The following is an 18228-nucleotide window of genomic DNA, read 5'->3' on the forward strand; positions in this document are numbered from 1 at the left end:
TACTGAAGATCACTGTCTCCATCCAAGAAGTAAAACTATGCTTTTTACCACTTTACTACCCGCAACATTACTACTTGCTAAGCTTGTAAGTCGCCCTGAGTCTTCGGAGAAGGGCGGGATATAAATGGAATTAAAATAAATAAAATAAAATAAAATAAATAAATAAACATACCACTTCTCAGACAATTTTTGACTTGATAATTGTTTCTGATTGTTAGCTCCCCCAAGCCTACTTTATAAACAAACAAACAAACAGGCATAATAAAGTATGTCTGTGATTTATGGACTTCCCAAAAGTCACAGGAAAACCTTCTTAACAGGCAGCCCCATTGCTTTGAAGAGCGCTATTATACAGTCTATGAAAATAAGTCTTTAGGGCCTGTATAATTGCTGACGGCTAAGTGCTAATGACATTGTATAAATAGGCATCAACAGTTGCCTGTTCATAAATGCTGCATTCCCAGATGAAAATGTGCAGCAGCAACCAAAAAAGCTAATACAATCCTGGGTTGTATAAACAGAGGCATAGAATCAAGATCACGCAAAGTATTAGTCCCGCTTTATAAAGCCATAGTAAGACCACACCTGGAATACTGCAGCCAGTTTTGGTCACCATATCGCAAAAAAAAAAGATGTTGAGAGTTCAGAAAAAATTCAGAGAGGAGCAACTAAGATGATCCAAGGCCTGGAGACTAAAACGTACGAAGAATGGCTGCGGGACTTGGGTTTGGCTGGTCTAGAGAAAAGAAGAAATAGGGGAGACATGATAGCAGTATTCCAGTATTTGAGGGGCTGCCACAAGGAAGAGGGGGTCACATTGTTCACCAGAGCACCAGAGGGAAGGACGAGAAACAATGGTTGGACACTGACCAAAGAGAGAAGCAACCTGGAATTAAGGAGAAACTTCCTGACAGTGAGGACAATCGACCAGTGGAACAGTTTGCCTCCAGAAATCGTGGGCGCTCCATCAGTGGAGATTTTTAAGAAGAGACTAGACATTCACCTGTCTGAGATGGTGTAGGTTCTCCTGCTTGAGCAGTGTTCTGTACCAGCCTGCTACCGGCCCTGCAGAAAAGGCAGGGACAACCCCTTTTACAATAAGACAAGAGGCTGGAATTACGCCTGCCAAATTTATAGCTACAAAAACAAACAAGACACGAACCAAGAAACAGGAGCTTTAAGAAACATGAACTATCCAAGCAGTTGCCTTCAGCAAACCAGCCCTCCCCACACATTCCCCTTATATAGAGTTCAGGGCGTGGCTTCTCTCTGCCTCCTTCTGAGAAGCCCCATTGCCTTCCTCTGTTTACTCCTAATTGACTGCCTCCTGCGTCGGGCGTCCTTAAACAGGGCCAGCTGTGGGTCATCTTCATCCACGCTGTCAGGCTCACACAGCTGGGTCTCCGTGGTGACCAAGTGGGAGGGGCCTGGCTGAGGGCTCTCATCAGCAAGATCTTCAACCCCCTCAGCAAGGTCTTCAACACCCCCCTCCTCCTCTGAGTCGTCCGACCCAACTGCCGAACCCACAGGCTGACCCTGAATCACAACAAGCAGGGGGCTGGACTAGAAGACCTCCAAGGTCCCTTCCAGCTCTATTCTATTCTTTGTAGATTCAAGCAGTCAGGACAGCAAAAGGCAGGACTTTCCAGAACATGGGCAAAAAGGTAGTATGAGAGTAATAATCTATGTTGAAACGGCTTCATGAGTCAAAAATCGTTTCCTTTATTTAATCATTGCTTATATTTTTAACCTGCCCAGCTCCCTCAAAGAGGGGACTCATTCATTCATATGGGAGAACAACCTTTTAAAGGAATAAATTTTTGAATGTTCCAATATACAGTAGTAATTCCTCTAGCAGTTTGAGAAGAAACTCTGATGGAGAATCTATGCTCGTGATAAATCCCTCACACTTGACTAAACTGACTCATGGCCAGCTCCAGTGTTCCTCAACGTGGGCCTCTTGGAAATGTGTGGACTTTAATTCCCAGAAGTCCCCAGCCAGCATGGGTTCACAGTGTCTAGCAAAGTGTCTAGTTTCATTTACCTAGTTTGATAATGAAACATCTGCAAGAAAGCAACCAAGCTCAGAAAACACCAAGGACCCCACATTATTCCTCCTCCTCCTCCTCCTCCTCCTCCTCTACCACTACCTTGTTTGGTAATGAAACATCTGCAAGAAAGCAACCAAGCTCAAGAGAACACCAAGGACTCCACATTATTCCTCCTCCTCCTCCTCCTCCTCTACCACTACCTCGTTTGGTAATGAAACATCTGCAAGAAAGCAACCAAGCTCAGAGAACACCAAGGACCCCACATTATTCCTCCTCCTCCTCCTCCTCCTCCTCCTCCTCCTCCTCTACCACTACCTCGTTTGGTAATGAAACATCTGCAAGAAAGCAACCAAGCTCAAGAGAACACCAAGGACTCCACATTATTCCTCCTCCTCCTCCTCCTCCTCCTCCTCTACCACTACCTCGTTTGGTAATGAAACATCTGCAAGAAAGCAACCAAGCTCAGAGAACACCAAGGACCCCACATTATTCCTCCTCCTCCTCCTCCTCTACCACTACCTCGTTTGGTAATGAAACATCTGCAAGAAAGCAACCAAGCTCAGAAAACACCAAGGACCCCACATTATTCCTCCTCCTCCTCCTCCTCCTCCTCCTCCTCCTCCTCCTCCCCTACCACTACCTCGTTTGGTAATGAAACATCTGCAAGAAAGCAACCAAGCTCAGAGAACACCAAGGACTCCACAGTTCAGCCCTGAGCTACAAATATTCTCTTCTGTATTTCCCAAATTCACAGATACCTCCGATTTATGAGGCGGCCTAGATTAACAGTGGAGGTCACTGTCATCAGACCCATCACCCAAGCAGAATCGGTTACTTTTAAGAGGGCGAGAGGGCGATTCGCTTGATGAAACTTAGCCTCCTCTACTGAGAGCGGTGAAAAGACCAATCCTGATTAAGTAGCCCCAGCTTTCAGAGCAAGCCTTAACGGGGCCGCCGAAGCCTCCTTGGAAACCCAGCAGAATTGTGAAGAACTGCTAGATCTTCAGATCTGGCAAACGGCACGAATCCGACAACTGGTTAAGCCGCGTCGGATGAAACATATGGGACCGGCCGATCTTCAGCTCGTTCCAGTCAAAAAAAAAAACTTTCATAATGTATATTTCAACACCACCAAAAGTCATATATCCAGTTCCCGCAGACTGGAGTCTCAACCAGTTCCCAGTTTAGTCTAGCCTGGTTTAAGATGGAACATCTGATTCGACCGGACGGCCATTCTTTCTCGTTATCAAGATTATACACACATACACTGAATTCCTGGCAGACCATCGTGGACCACGTTAATTGCTTTGGAGGCCAATTCATAAACACCTAAATCAGCCTTCTCTTTCCCCCCACCCCCCACAAAAAAAACGGGGCAGATTCCTTCTGTCTGCCACAACTTCCCAATCGGGCAGTCCGAGGAGCCTCTGGCTGGGACAAATGCTTACAAATTTACATTTGCAGGTCAGAGTTGTTTTTATCAAGGTCATTGTAGCATCCACAGTGTTTGTAAACCATTTGGACCGCTTTGAATAAGGGAGAGATCTTGGTTTAAATTCTTCCTTGCAAAACTTGGAATAGGAGAATGCTCCTGTGAACTTTTAGATGGGGTTTCTGGCACGCCGTGAGTTAAAGTACCTTTAGACTCACTAGGTGGTCTAAGCTACTATTAACAGCCTAGGAGGAGTACAACTTCAGTCTAAGGAGAAGCGGATTCCGATCCACCACCACCCCCCAAAGCGTGGAATCATCTTGGCCAACTGCTTCATCTAATCAATTTCATAAGCTCTTGTGAAAATAATTGGCTTTATTATGCTATCTTATTCACTTTAAAAAAAAATATGATAGACGACTTTGTCACTTAGGCCTTTTGGCGTAGCAATTCAGCTCTTCAAGATCTTTTGTGAGCATGACCGCTGCAGGAGACAGCAAGTTCAAAATCATTTGAATTAATAAATCTAGTGGAAACTGTTCTGTGTTCTGCTGCGTTCCTTTCCCCAAGCCAGGATTCACTTAACAACCGGTTACTAACTCAACACCTGCTTAACACTTAACAATTGGGGCAAGGAAGGTTGCAAAAACAGGGCAAAACTCACTTGAGAAATGTTTTGCTTAGCAAGAAAAGTCTGGGGCTGAATTGTGGATGTAAGTCAAGGACCATCTGTATGCCATGGGAAGACAACAAAGAAGTTAGCCACTCCATTTGAGAATGGCCTGCCCAGAAGCCTTGTTTGGCTGAAAAAAAGGAGGAGGAGAGGAGAGGAGAGGAGAGGAGAGGAGAGGAGAGGAGAAGAGGGAAGGGAAGAGGAGAGGAGAGGAGAGGAGAGGAGAGGAGAGGAGAGGAGAGGAGAGGAGAGGAGAGGAGAGGAGAGGAGAGGAGAGGAGAAGAGGGAAGGGAAGAGGAGAGGAGAGGAGAGGAGAGGAGAGGAGAAGAGGGAAGGGGAGAGGAGAGGAGAGGAGAGGAGAGGAGAGGAGAGGAGAAGAGGGAAGGGAAGGGAAGAGGAGAGGAGAGGAGAGGAGAGGAGAGGAGAGGAGAGGAGAGGAGAGGAGAGGAGAGGAGAGGAGAAGAGGGAAGGGAAGAGGAGAGGAGAGGAGAGGAGAGGAGAGGAGAGGAGAAGAGGGAAGGGAAGAGGAGAGGAGAGGAGAGGAGAGGAGAGGAGAGGAGAGGAGAGGAGAAGAGGGAAGGGAAGAGAAGAGGAGAGGAGAGGAGAGTAGGGGAGGTGAGGTGAGGGGAGAGGAGAGGAGAGGAGAGGAGAGGAGAGGAGGAAAGGGAAGAAGGAGAGGAGAGGAGAGGAGATGAGGAGGGAAGGGGAAGAGGCGAGGAGAGGAGAGGAGAGGAGGGGAGAGGAGGGGAGGGGAGGGGAGAGGAGGAAAGGGAAGGGAAGAGGAGGAGAGGAGAGGATAGGAGAGGAGGGAAGGGGAGGGGAGAGGATAGGAGAGGAGGGAAGGGGAGAGGAGGAAAGGGAAGGGAAGAGGAGAGGAGAGGAGAGGAGAGGAGAGGAGAGGAGAGGAGAGGAGAGGAGAGGAGAGGAGAGGAGAGGAGAGGAGAGGAGGAAAGGGAAGGGAAGAGGAGAGGAGAGGAGAGGAGAGGAGAGGAGAGGAGAGGAGAGGAGAGGAGAGGAGAGGAGAGGAGAGGAGAGGAGAGGAGAGGAGGAAAGGGAAGGGAAGAGGAGAGGAGAGGAGAGGAGAGGAGAGGAGAGGAGAGGAGAGGAGAGGAGAGGAGAGGAGAGGAGAGGAGAGGAGAGGAGAGGAGGAAAGGGAAGGGAAGAGGAGAGGAGAGGAGAGGAGAGGAGAGGAGAGGAGGGGAGAGGATAGGAGAGGAGGGAAGGAGAGAGGAGAGGAGAGGAGAGGAGAGGAGAGGAGAGGAGAGGAGAGGAGAGGAGAGGAGAGGAGAGGAGAGGAGAGGAGAGGAGAGGAGAGGAGAGGAGAGAAAAAACTGCAGTCATGGAGGCTTCAAAGACCAATTTCAGATCATTTCCCCTCACTCCCACCTGGGAAAACCTGGAGTAGAGAAGACATCTGAGTTACATCTCCAGGTTAAGTGGAAAAGGATAAGTGGTATTAAATTTAGGAGAATATTTATGCAAACCTCAAGAAATCAAGTAAATTTTCTGGAGAGGCAGGGGTATTTCTCTTCCAATGGAAAATGACAAGAGAGGAGGAACATTCAATTACCTTACTTCTGAAATACATTAATGCCCATTTCCTACATTTATCGGCGGTGACATCTTGACCCAATGCAAATTTAATGCTGCAGAACTCCAAATGTGGTCTGAGAAAATGGGGGCCATCAGACCAGAAGTTTCAGTCTCTTTCTCTTGATTAACAGCCTCGGCCAAGACTTATCGTCATGTTTACCCAACTCTTAACCCACCAGAGAGATCAGGTGGTTCCCAATATATTAGCTTTCAACAACAGATCTTCTGATATACTGACTTACGTATTAATACGAACATGCACAATTGGTGTCTTCCCAGACGAAGCAGGTATCCACCCTTTCCCAATGGAAGGAAGGAAGTCCTCAACTTACGACAGTTCATTTAGCGACCCTTTGCAGTTATAACGGTACTGACAAAAAGCAGACTTAGGGCCATTTTTCACGCTTAGGACCGTGCCGCCGTCTAAACGGTCACGTGATCAAAATTCGGACGGTTCATATTTATGGCCGTTGCCGTGTCCCCGTGTCACGTGATCCCCTTTCGGGACCTTCTGACAAACAAAATCGACGGGGAATCCAGAGTCACTTCACAGCTGTCAGAACTGAAGTCGGAACTGAAGAAGCTTCTTGGGTGAGAAGCGAAACATCTCCCAAGGGAGGGGGGGGGGAACCCAAGAAAAGTCCAGTTGCCTTTTGGAAGAAAAAAAACAACAGCACCTTTGGGAGAAGCCTGTTACTAACTGAACAGCTGCAGCGATTCACTTAACAGTTGTGGCAAGTGAGGTCGTGAAACGGGGCAAAAGTGCCTGCAATTAGTGCAGGTTCGAGTCCCACCAGGCTCAAGGTTGACTCAGCCTTCCATCCTTCCGAGGTAGGTAAAATGAGGACCCAGATTGTTGGGGGCAGTAAGCTGACTTTGTAATAATGCCGCTTGGGGTGGGGGTGAAAGCCCTAATAAGCAGGCATATACATAGAATGAAGGCTACTGCTAAGCTTGTAAGCCGCCCTGAGTCTTCGGAGAAGGGCGGGATATAAATGGAATTAAAATAAAATAAATAAATAATAAGCAGGCATATACATAGAATGAAGGCTACTGCTAAGCTTGTAAGCCGCCCTGAGTCTTCGGAGAAGGGCGGGATATAAATGGAATTAAAATAAAATAAATAAATAATAAGCAGGCATATACATAGAATGAAGGCTACTGCTAAGCTTGTAAGCCGCCCTGAGTCTTCGGAGAAGGGCGGGATATAAATGGAATTAAAATAAAATAAATAAATAATAAGCAGGCATATACATAGAATGAAGGCTACTGCTAAGCTTGTAAGCCGCCCTGAGTCTTCGGAGAAGGGCGGGATATAAATGGAATTAAAATAAAATAAAAAATAAAATAAAAAGTCACTCAGTTATTTTCGTAACTCGAGGAGCATCTGTAGTTAAAGGATGCCTAAAGGATGCTCTTTGGGGACCGGGGCGGTCTTGGGGGGGGGGGCAAAGTCAGATCAGATAAACAAAAGAGCTCGTTTGTGTCTTTCACCTGAGACAAAATAAGGCTCTTCCACTGCCAAGGTACCATTCTGAACTGCTATTTCAGGCGGCAAACAAATAAAACGTTGTGAAAGATGTCCTAGCAAGCAAAGCGATCCATAATACGCCGCAAGGGGGGGGGGGAAATGCTTACCGCTGGGGTTGAAAGCCATGCAGCAGATGGGCTTCTCGTGGGCGGGGAAGTGCGCTACGACGCCGTCACTATCGGAGTCCTCGCTCACCAGCACCTGTGAAATAGCACAGAAAATGGAAGGTGAGCAGTACAAACGCCGTTTGGTTCTATGACGTTGGAAGCCCAGGGATTCCCTCAGTGGTTAAAGCACCAGGCTAGAAAATGGGAGTGCTAGTCCCGCCTTAGGCATGAAAGCCAGCTGGGCGACCTTGGGTCAATCACCAGGAAACGGTGAGTTCTAGTCTGGCCTTAGCCATGAAAGCCAGCTGGGTGACTTTGGGCCAATCACCAGGAGACAGTGAGTTCTAGTCCCACCTTAGGCAGGAAAGCCAGCTGGGTGACTTCGGGCCAATCACCAGGAGACGGTGAATTCTAGTCAGGCCTTAGCCATGAAAGCCAGCTGGGTGACCTTGGGCCAATCACCAGGAAATGGTGAGTTCTAGTCCGGCCTTAGGCATGAAAGCCAGCTGGGCGACTTTGGGCCAATCACCAGGAGACGGTGAGTTCTAGTCCGGCCTTAGACATGAAAGCCAGCTGGGCGACCTTGGGCCAATCACCAGGAAATGGTGAGTTCTAGTCCGGCCTTAGCCATGAAAGCCAGCTGGGTGACCTTGGGCCAATCACCAGGAAATGGTGAGTTCTAGTCCGGCCTTAGCCATGAAAGCCAGCTGGGCGACTTCGGGCCAGTCTTTTTCTCTCAGACTAACCCTAACCCACCTCACAGGGTTGTTGCTGTAGGGAAATAAGAGTAGGAAGGTGTGTTCAACATGTTTGCCATCTTGAGTTATTTGCATAAACAAACAAACAAACAAACAAACAAACATCCTTTCTTAAGCCGTCCGAGTAAGGAATGACCCTATAAAGTTCATTAGGCATAAGGAAAATTACATCTGCTAGCAAAAGGCCTCCTTCTTCCAGCTCAAGCATAAGTGGGGTCAGACCTGGGCAGCCTTTCACGTTGCATAAAATCACCAGAGTCAACTTTATTTTTATTTTATTTTTAACAAAGCAGAACTTGGCAAGTTCCCCAGTAGTTCTTACTGACACAAACTTATCCGAAAATTAATTAAATTAATTACATTAAAAAAAAGGTAAAAAGACCTAACCTGGTCTATGGGACCTCTGGGATTCTCTGAGCTTGGTTGGGTTTTTTTGCAGACGTTTCATGACCCAACTAGGTAACATCATCAGTGCTAGAAGGGAGGGGGAGGGGTTCTCTCGCTGTTTACATACGTGGCTTGACCTATCAGTGCATGGGGAGGGGGAAATGTTGATCTCTTGTGGAGTCCTTGGTGCTCTCTGAGCTTGGTTGTTTTCTTGTAGACGTTTTCATGACCCATCTAGGTAACATCATCAGTGCTAGCAGGGAATGGGGTGTGGGAGGAGGAGGAGAGGAGGAGGAGGAAAGGACAGTGCTGTGCTTGGTGCCTTCTAAGCTTGGTTGCTTTGCTCAGTGGGTTAGGATGCTGAGCTTGTCGATCAGATGGTCGGCAGTCTGGCGGGTCGAATCCCGAGTGCCGCGTAGCAGAGTGAGCGCCTGTTACTCGTCCCAGCTTCTGCCAACCTAGCAGTTCGAAAGCACGTAAAAATGCAAGTAGAAAAATAGGAACCACTACGGTGGGAAGGTAGCAGCGTTCCGTGTGCCTTTGGCGTCTAGTCACGCCGGCCACATGACCACGGAGACGTCCTCGGACAAGTGCTGGCTCTTCGGCTTTGAAACGGAGATGAGCACCGGCCCCTAGAGTCGGAAACGACTAGCACGCATGTGCGGGGGAACCTTTACCTTTACCTTTAAGCTTGGCTGCTTTCTTGCAGACGTTTCTTTACTCAAATAGGTAATATGCACAACCCCACTTTCTTATAGCCCTCTGTGACTGCTCTTATGTATGCAGTTGACGGGACATTAAGGTGGGCGAAAAAGAGCCCTATCCACTCAGCAATCCAACTGAGGTTGAATCTAATGGACCACTGAGACAGCTGTGGTACTGTTGATTAAACTGCATATTCGTTGAGGTCTTGAACATTCTTTGAACTAGCTGTCTAATTGTTATAGCTAAACCAGAAATCTAATATGTGTGTGTGTGTGTGTGTGTGTGTGTGTGTTTCTTTAAGCCTCCCTCAATTTAGACATTATACTTTGGGCCAATGTTACAGCTGGCCAATGAGAAAAGCTGCATCAATCCAGCCCAACACAGTGATCTAGTTATTTTACAAAAGAGGTCATGACAACAAAGGACAACGTAGGACACGCATCCTGACACACCCATAAAAGCATCTCTAAAAATATTCCACCTCTATCAACCGTTAGCAGGGGGAAAGCGAACTATCGCCAATGGGCAACCTCAGCAGTTCTTCTCTTTTTTAATGGAATCCAGCATCAAGCTAGCTCGATTTCAACGAGCTTTGGCTCAGTCAGGGCCGTTAATCTGCAATGAAAATGTCTTCCTGAGAAAAAGCAGAGCTCCTTAAATAAAAGTGAAGGCAGATATTCTTCAGTTCAGAGGGAATGTGGGGGAGGGACAGGAAGAGGGGGAGAGAGAGAGGGAAAGGGAGAGAGAGAGAGAGAGGGAGGGAGGGATTTCAAAAACTTCCAATGATGGAGCAGCCTCATTTCCAGGAGGCAGGTTGTTCCACTGGTTAATTGCTCTCACTGTCAGGAAGTGTTCAGGAATTTGTTGTGCAGAGGTCTCCTTGTGCTACCAAAGAGTTGCACAGACAAGGAAGGGCACTGAGAGCAGTAAAAGTCACACACAGAAATACACTGAGTTCTAAAAGCAAAAAGTATTTTACTTTGAGGTGGTGTAAAAACAAAAATGCACAGTCAAAAATAAACAGTCCAAGTCATAATCCAAACTACAAAGTCTTCTTACCGGTCCAGAGGTCAATACACAGTTCAGGTTTACAACAGTAGTAAACCAACAGCAGAGCAAAAACAGTAATAGTAGAGATCAGTGAATTCAGAGAGAGAGAGAAGCTACGTTCCTAGCTTCCTCTTATGGCCATGAGAACACTTACACACCCATTGGCCAATTAACAACTTAAAGACATAGCATTATGGTTAATATATTTTCAACCCAACATTGTAGGCTAACACCATATGCCTAACATTCTCCCCTTTGGGTAGAATAATATATAACTCTTACAATCTTATGCACATTCTTTCACAATTAGCATTGTGTTTCACAGCACTTTGTACCTTCGTAAAATGGTCTGCAATATTTACATCAGATGGACAATACTCTAACTGTATTAATTTATCTTTGACACATTGTCTGACATTTAAATAACGAAGATCAGTATGTTTAGATCTTGTTCTTACTGCAGCATTATTAGCCATCTTTATTGCAGCTTGATTGTCCTCATACACAATGAATGGATCATTTACATTTAAACCCATATCTAACAATAATTGTTTGTACACTAGCAGTTCTGTACATAACACTGATAAACATGAAAATTCAGCCTCCATTGTAGATAAGCTTATGTGTTTTTGTCTAATAGACTTCCATCCAATCAAAGAATCACCCAACATTACAGCCAACCCTGAGGTAGATTTACGAGTGTTTGAATCAGAGGCAAAACTCGCATCTGCATATGCAGTAAGGATTAACTCACGATTTGGCTCTAGATATAACGAGTAGTGAATAGTCTGCTTCAGATATCTTAATACTCGTTTAGCTGATTGCCAGTGTCTAACAGTTGGATTATTGTTGTACCTAGCTAATTGATTTACACAGTAAGAAATATCAGGTCTAGACCAATTACTCAGATACATAAGACTTCCTATCAAAGATTGGTACATAGTCTTATCAAATACAGGACTCTCAACATTAGTGTCCTTAAAATCCATAGCCATCGGAGTTTTTGCTGGTTTACACATTTCCATATTGTATCTCTTTAATAACTGAGATATCTTACTGGCTTGCGACACCTTAAAACCCCTATTTGTTTTCACAATATCTAACCCCAAATAGTGGCTTATTTTCCCAAGATTTCTAATTGTGAATTTATTTTGCAATCTTGAAATGATAGTTTGTGCTTCTAACTCAGTTTTTGTTATTATTGCAATATCATCTGTGAATAATAAAATAAAAGATAATGCTCCGTTGTGTTCCCTTCTAAACAAACAAGGATCAGCATTACTGGCTACAAAACCTAATGCACTTAACTCATTAACTATACATTTGTTCCACTCATAGCCTGATTGTTTCAATCCATAGAGGCTTTTCTTTAATTCCCAACAATCATGGTCTCTATCACTGGTCAATCCTGGTGGTATTCTTAAATAAATAGTATGTTGCAATGGAGCATGTAGATATGCAGTTTCAACATCTACATGGTTAACCATATATTGGTTTTTAGCCGCCCATACTAAAGCTGCTCTTAAAGTAGTTGCCCTTAAACTGGGTGCAAACACTTCGTCATAATCCTCAGTAGTTTGGGCAAAACCTTGTGCAACCAAACGTGCCTTATGGGTTATAGTTCCGTCTACACCCTTCTTTATTTTATATATCCATTTACAACTTATAGCTTGCTCACCAGGTGGCAGTTTTGCTTTCTGATAAACCTTAAGATTCTGCAAAGAATTCAACTCCCTGTTCATTGCAGCTTTCCATGATGCTTGTTCCTTTTCAGGATACATCCTGATCTCATCATAGTTAGATGGCTCTACACTAACTTGACATACTATACTAGCTTCATAGCGATCAGGTGGATGTCTGATACGCATTGAATGCCAAGGAATTACAGGGCTTTGAATTTCTGTCTCCTTTCCTTCCTCTGATTCATCTATTATCTCCCCTATCTCCTCTTCATCTTTTATATTTACAGGAGATGTATTATCATTACTAGTTACGTTATCAGAGGAGTCCTCAAACACTAGAGGATCAGTATTAACAGCTTCTTGCTCTAACCTATCCCAACCAACGTGCTCAAGGAATTTTGCACTAGCACTGTTATATACATTAGTTGTGCCTCGTTCCCAGAAACGATAGGATCTATGGTTAGCTTCGTAACCTACGAAGTATAATTGCCTAGCCCTATGTTGGCCTTTACTCCTGAGTTGTGCAGGAATGTGGACCCAAGCTGGGGTGCCAAATGTGTGCAGGTAATCAAGGTTTGGTTTTTTACCATGCCATATAGTATATGGTATTTTACCAGTAGAAGTATTAACAACTATATTCAGAACATGGTTTGCACATTTTGCTGCCTCCCCCCACAGTCTATCTGTTAAGCCAGAATCTCTTAACATGGTTCTAATCATGGCTTGTAACGTTTGCCCACGTCTCTCAACAAAAGCATTATGTTGAGGTCTATAAGGGGCTGAATGTTTACGCTCAATGCCAGCTGATTGTAGCATATCAACAAAACACTTATTTGTAAATTCAGTACCATTATCAGTAATTATGCACTGAACCTTTCTCTTTGTTTTTCTCTCCACGAACTTCAGCCAGTTTGCAAATTGTTGGAAAGTATCTGCCTTTGACTTAAGCAGATAACAAAAACCATATCTAGAGTAGTGGTCCAATATACTTAAAATATAACATGACCCTCCTAAACTTGGTTTCATGGGTCCAATTAAATCAGCAAACACAACTTCCAAAGGTACAGTTGTTTTGAAGCTGTTTATCCTGTTTGCAGGAGTTGCCTTGCTCTTTTCCTGATTACAGGCATTGCAATTCAAATACTTACTACATGGCTTCAGTTTAACTCCTTCTACTAATTCCACTGTTTTACGTAGTGAGTTAAAGTTTACATGCCCTAACCGCCTATGCAATAAATGTATACATTCATCATGTGGCTTCTTGTTCTCACATATTGAGTTAGCTTTAACTGTACTAACTTGGTTACTTGTGAGAACGAATAAACCATTTTTCAAATTAGCAGTTACACAGGTTCCATTCCTCTCAATAGTGCATTGCTCCCCTCTGAATGTTACCACAAACCCAACCTTAACCAATTCCCTTACAGATAACAAGTTGAATCTTAGTTTAGGTATATATAACATAGGTAACTGTTCATCAATGCATGGACAATAGGAATTACCTTCACCAGAGGCCTTCATCCTCCAACCATTGGCCAGTGAAACATATTGGTTGCTATTTTTCATATTAACAAACCTCTCTTTCACTTTAGTAATGCATTGTGAAGCCCCACTATCAACAACCCACAATTCATTGTTTCTGGATGTTGGTTCACCAGAAATAGCCAAACCAATGCCCTTCTTAGCCTTCCCACTGCTATTCACATTCTGTTTTTTACCCTTTCTACAGAATTTGGCTATATGCCCTCTAGCCCCACAAGAATAACATTTCTTGACGTTGTAAGCAGTGGTAAATTGCTGCTCCTCTCGTGGCTGTGTCTCTCTCAGCTGGTCTCTGTCACGCCTCCTTCTGGACTCTTCCAGCAGTCTCCCAGTAATGTTAGTCAATGTCAGTTCCTCTCTGGTCAGGAGTGTAAGGTGTATATGTGCACCCACACTGTCACGAACATAAAGCCTTCGCAAAACGCCCCAACACCTAGCAGCAGACTCCTCACCACGAATATGGACAAGCTGCTGGTCATTCAGTGTTAGTCCAATAATGCAAAGAGCTTTCTCGTTGCTTCGTTTAAAGTTGTCTAACTTCTGTGCATCCTCTTCGTCATCTGGATCCCAAGCAGTAGTATCTGGTGGGTTATTTACAACAGCCCATAGTCCTTCCTTGCGCAAAAGCAAGCAGCATTTTGTGGACCAGGAAACATAGTTTGTCCCATCCAACCGGGTTATCCAGGAGATGCCTGACAACTGTTCTTGTGCCATTTTACACCAAATACAAACTCAGCTAGGAATACTGTGTGTACTTACTCTCAGTACAGGCCTGGGCCCATAACCAGTGTTATGAAATTTGTTGTGCAGAGGTCTCCTTGTGCTACCAAAGAGTTGCACAGACAAGGAAGGGCACTGAGAGCAGTAAAAGTCACACACAGAAATACACTGAGTTCTAAAAGCAAAAAGTATTTTACTTTGAGGTGGTGTAAAAACAAAAATGCACAGTCAAAAATAAACAGTCCAAGTCATAATCCAAACTACAAAGTCTTCTTACCGGTCCAGAGGTCAATACACAGTTCAGGTTTACAACAGTAGTAAACCAACAGCAGAGCAAAAACAGTAATAGTAGAGATCAGTGAATTCAGAGAGAGAGAGAAGCTACGTTCCTAGCTTCCTCTTATGGCCATGAGAACACTTACACACCCATTGGCCAATTAACAACTTAAAGACATAGCATTATGGTTAATATATTTTCAACCCAACATTGTAGGCTAACACCATATGCCTAACAGGAAGTTTCTCCTTAGTTCTAGGTTGCTTCTCTCCTTGACTAGTTTCCATCCGTTGCTTCTTGTCCTGCTTTCGGGTGCTTTGGAGAATAGCTTGACTCCCTCTTCTTTGTGGTAGCCCCTGAGATATTGGAAGGCTGCTATCCTGTCCCCCCTCGTCCTTCTCTTCATTAAACTAAAGGTAAAGGTAAAGGTTCCCCCGCACATGCGTGCTAGTCGTTTCCGACTCTAGGGGCCGGTGCTCATCTCCATTTCAAAGCCGAAGAGCCAGCACTTGTCCGAGGACATCTCCGTGGTCATGTGGCCGGCGTGACTAGACACCAAAGTCTCACGGAACGCTGTTACCTTCCCACCGGAGTGGTCCCTATTTTTCTACTTGCATTTTTACGTGCTTTCGAACTGCTAGGTTGGCAGAAGCTGGGACGAGTAACAGGCGCTCACTCTGCTACGCGGCACTCAGGATTCGACCCGCCAAACTGGCCGACCTTCTGATCGACAAGCTCAGCGTCCTAACCCACTGAGCCGCCAAGTCCCTTTTCATTAAACTGGACATGCCCAATTCCAGCAGCCGTCCCTTATATGTTTTAGCCTCCAGTCCCCTGATCATCTTTGCTGCTCTTCAATGCACTCTTTCTAGAGTCTCGACATCTTTTTTACATCGTGGGGACCAGAATGGGATGCAAGTGTAGCATCACTAGTGAGTTGTAAAGTGGCACTATCACTTCCCCTCATCTTGATGGGAAGATTGGGAGGACGTCAATGGCCAGGGCAGTTATTTATTGTCTGTGAAAAGAGTGTAATCAGAAACAAGCAGCCAATAAAAGCCACATTGGTAGATTGATGTTTTATTGTTGGAAGGTCATTTATCTGTTAAGTGATTGGCCTGGGGCCCAAAGGGTGGCTTTGCTCATAGATTCTTGATATTTGATAAGCCATCTTTGTCGGGCTGTGGTTTTTAAAATCAATTCTTTACCAAATGGAAATTAAATACTGGTGCAATCTGTCGCTCCCCTCCGCCTAATCAGAGTCTCAACCTTCAGTATCACAAAGCAACATTATAAAACAAATAAAAAACAAAACAAAAAGGTTTGCACGGAAAGCGTCAAGGCCTGACCCACAAATCTCCATTTAGGAAGCAGTCCTTCCAAAGTTCAACCTTCAGAAGGAAGCCCAAACTGCATTTTGAATGAATTCCCGTCAATTTTAAAGAGGAGCCTAACCGTTTGGATGCTCCGAACTGCAGAAAGGAAGAACGGTAGGGTATGAAAACAGTTCAAGGACCGTAGATCTCTAGTCTAAACCGTTGGAAGTTTATCTCACAAATACGGCTTATTTTCTCCTGAATTTGTAGGACTCCCTCTCCCACCTAAGGGAAAGTTTATCACAGTTTTATTTATTTTTAATTTAATTTAAATTTTTTTAAAAAAAAATCATGTTTTTTTTAAACCACCCAATCTCCCTCAGGGAGGGACTCCGGGTGATGTACGATAATACAAAGTTAAAAGTATAAAATTTTTTAAATGTGAGCATTTAAAATTTATCAAGTGTATAATTTAGAAGGAGGCAAAAGATGTTCAAACCTTGTTAAAAATTAGCAAAAAAGGCAAGGAGATAGTTCTCAAGGCGCTAACCAGCCCCAAGCAAGTTCGCAGAGCCATGTTTTAACTCCTTTTCAGAAGGCCAGGAGAGTGGGGGGGACAGCCTCACCTCCGGGGTGTGTGTGTGTGTGTGTGTGTGTGTGTGTGTGTGTGAATATTCCACGGGGTGGGGGCAAGGGCAGAGAAAACTCTCTTTTGGGACCCCACCGGTCAGAATTCTTCAACTGATGGGTTCACAATTCACCTTCCCTGTATATGTTATGTTATGTTATATTATGTTATGTTACATTATGTTACATTATGTTATACTATACCAGTGATGGCAAACCTTTTAGAGACCGAGTGCCCAAACTGCAACCCCAAACCCACTTATTTTTAGCAAAGTGCCAGGGCTGCATCAGCATTGTGGTGCCCTCAGGGGGTGGGGGGGGGCATGGCCCACTGGGGGGGGCGTGGCTGCAGTGGTCACGGCAGACTGGGTGAGCATGGCCAAGGCCAGTCCCTCGCCATCTCCGGGGCATCCGCGGGGGGCCAACGCGGTTTGCTCGCTCACTTCCTGCCTTGTTGCATGCAAACGCCACGTGCTCGCTACTCTGGCAAATTCTGCTGGGGCAACGGTGCACGTGCCCACGGAGAGGGCTCTGAGTGCCGCCTCTGGCATGCGGGCCATAGGTTTATTTATTTATTTATTATTTTATTTTAATTCCATTTATATCCCGCCCTTCTCCGAAGACTCAGGGCGGCTTACAAGCTTAGCAGTAGCCTTCATTCTGTATATGCCTGCTTATTAGGGCTTCACACACACCCCAAGCGGCATTATTACAAAGTCAGCTTAATTGCCCCCAACAATCTGGGTCCAGATCAAGGGAAGATGTAATTATAGGCAGGTCAGGAATATAAACAAACAATTAGAAGTTAGTTTCTAGACCAGAGTTCCCCAATCTTTCCCCAATCTCCCCAACCAGGGATCGGTTCTGTGGAGAGAGGTTTTTCTGCGGTTATCCATTGTAGCTGCAGCTTTAGCTTTTGCCCCAATTACAAGAGTAACCATATACGGAACAGGTTATAGCTGTTTAAATTTGAAATTATCAGAACATGGACATCATTAGTAGCTGCCACTGTACTGTACTGTACTATACTATACTATACTATACTATACTATACTATACTATACTATACTATACTATACTATACTATACTATACTATACTATACTATACTATACTATACTATACTATACTATACTTACTACACTATACTATGTATAATGACCACTATCAAGCGCAAAATTTCTGTTGCTAAGCAAGGCAGTTGTTGAGTTTTGCCCCCATTTTAAACTTGTGAAGCAAATCATTGCGGTTGTTTCAGTGAATCGTGCGGTCATTAAGCGAACTGACTTTGCTTGTCAGAAGCCGGCTGGGAACGTTACGAATGGCAATCACATGACTCCAGGGCGGTGCCAGTTGCCAGGCAACCAAAATTTGATCACGTGACCCTGGGGATGCTGCAAGGGTCATTAGTGTGAAAAATGGTCCTAAGTCACTTTTTTCAATGCCGTACAGTGACTTTTGAAAAAGATGTTGAGACTCTGGAAAGAGTGCAGAGAAGAGCAACAAAGATGATCAGTGGGCTGGAGGCCAGAACATATAGAGAATGGTTGCTGGAATTGGGTCTGTCTGGTTTAATGAAGAGAAGGATGAGGGGGGACATAATAGCAGTCTTCCAGTATCTCAGGGGTTGCCCCAAAGAAGAGGGAGTCAAGCTGTTCTCCTCAAAAGCACCTGAAGGCAGGAGAAGATGCAACAGATGGAAACTAACCAAGGAGAGAAGCAACCTAGAACTAAGGAGAAACTTCCTGACAGTTAGTACAATTAACCAATGGAACAAC

The 18228-nt window shown here is 44.7% G+C and overlaps 1 protein-coding gene across 1 annotated transcript in view; it reads right to left on the reverse strand.

Annotated features, from left to right (window-relative positions):
- The window catches only part of BCAS3 (BCAS3 microtubule associated cell migration factor), a 720894-nt gene that overhangs the window by 533586 nt on the left and 169080 nt on the right, over positions 1-18228 (reverse strand). Inside the window, exon 14 of the mRNA XM_081346686.1 lies at positions 7388-7481. Coding sequence (XP_081202812.1) covers positions 7388-7481 — 94 coding nt within the window. The remainder of the gene's footprint in view (positions 1-7387; positions 7482-18228) is intronic.

Source organism: Vipera berus, assembly GCF_964194415.1.
Source record: "Vipera berus genome assembly, chromosome: 1".
Classification (NCBI taxonomy): domain Eukaryota; kingdom Metazoa; phylum Chordata; class Lepidosauria; order Squamata; family Viperidae; genus Vipera; species Vipera berus.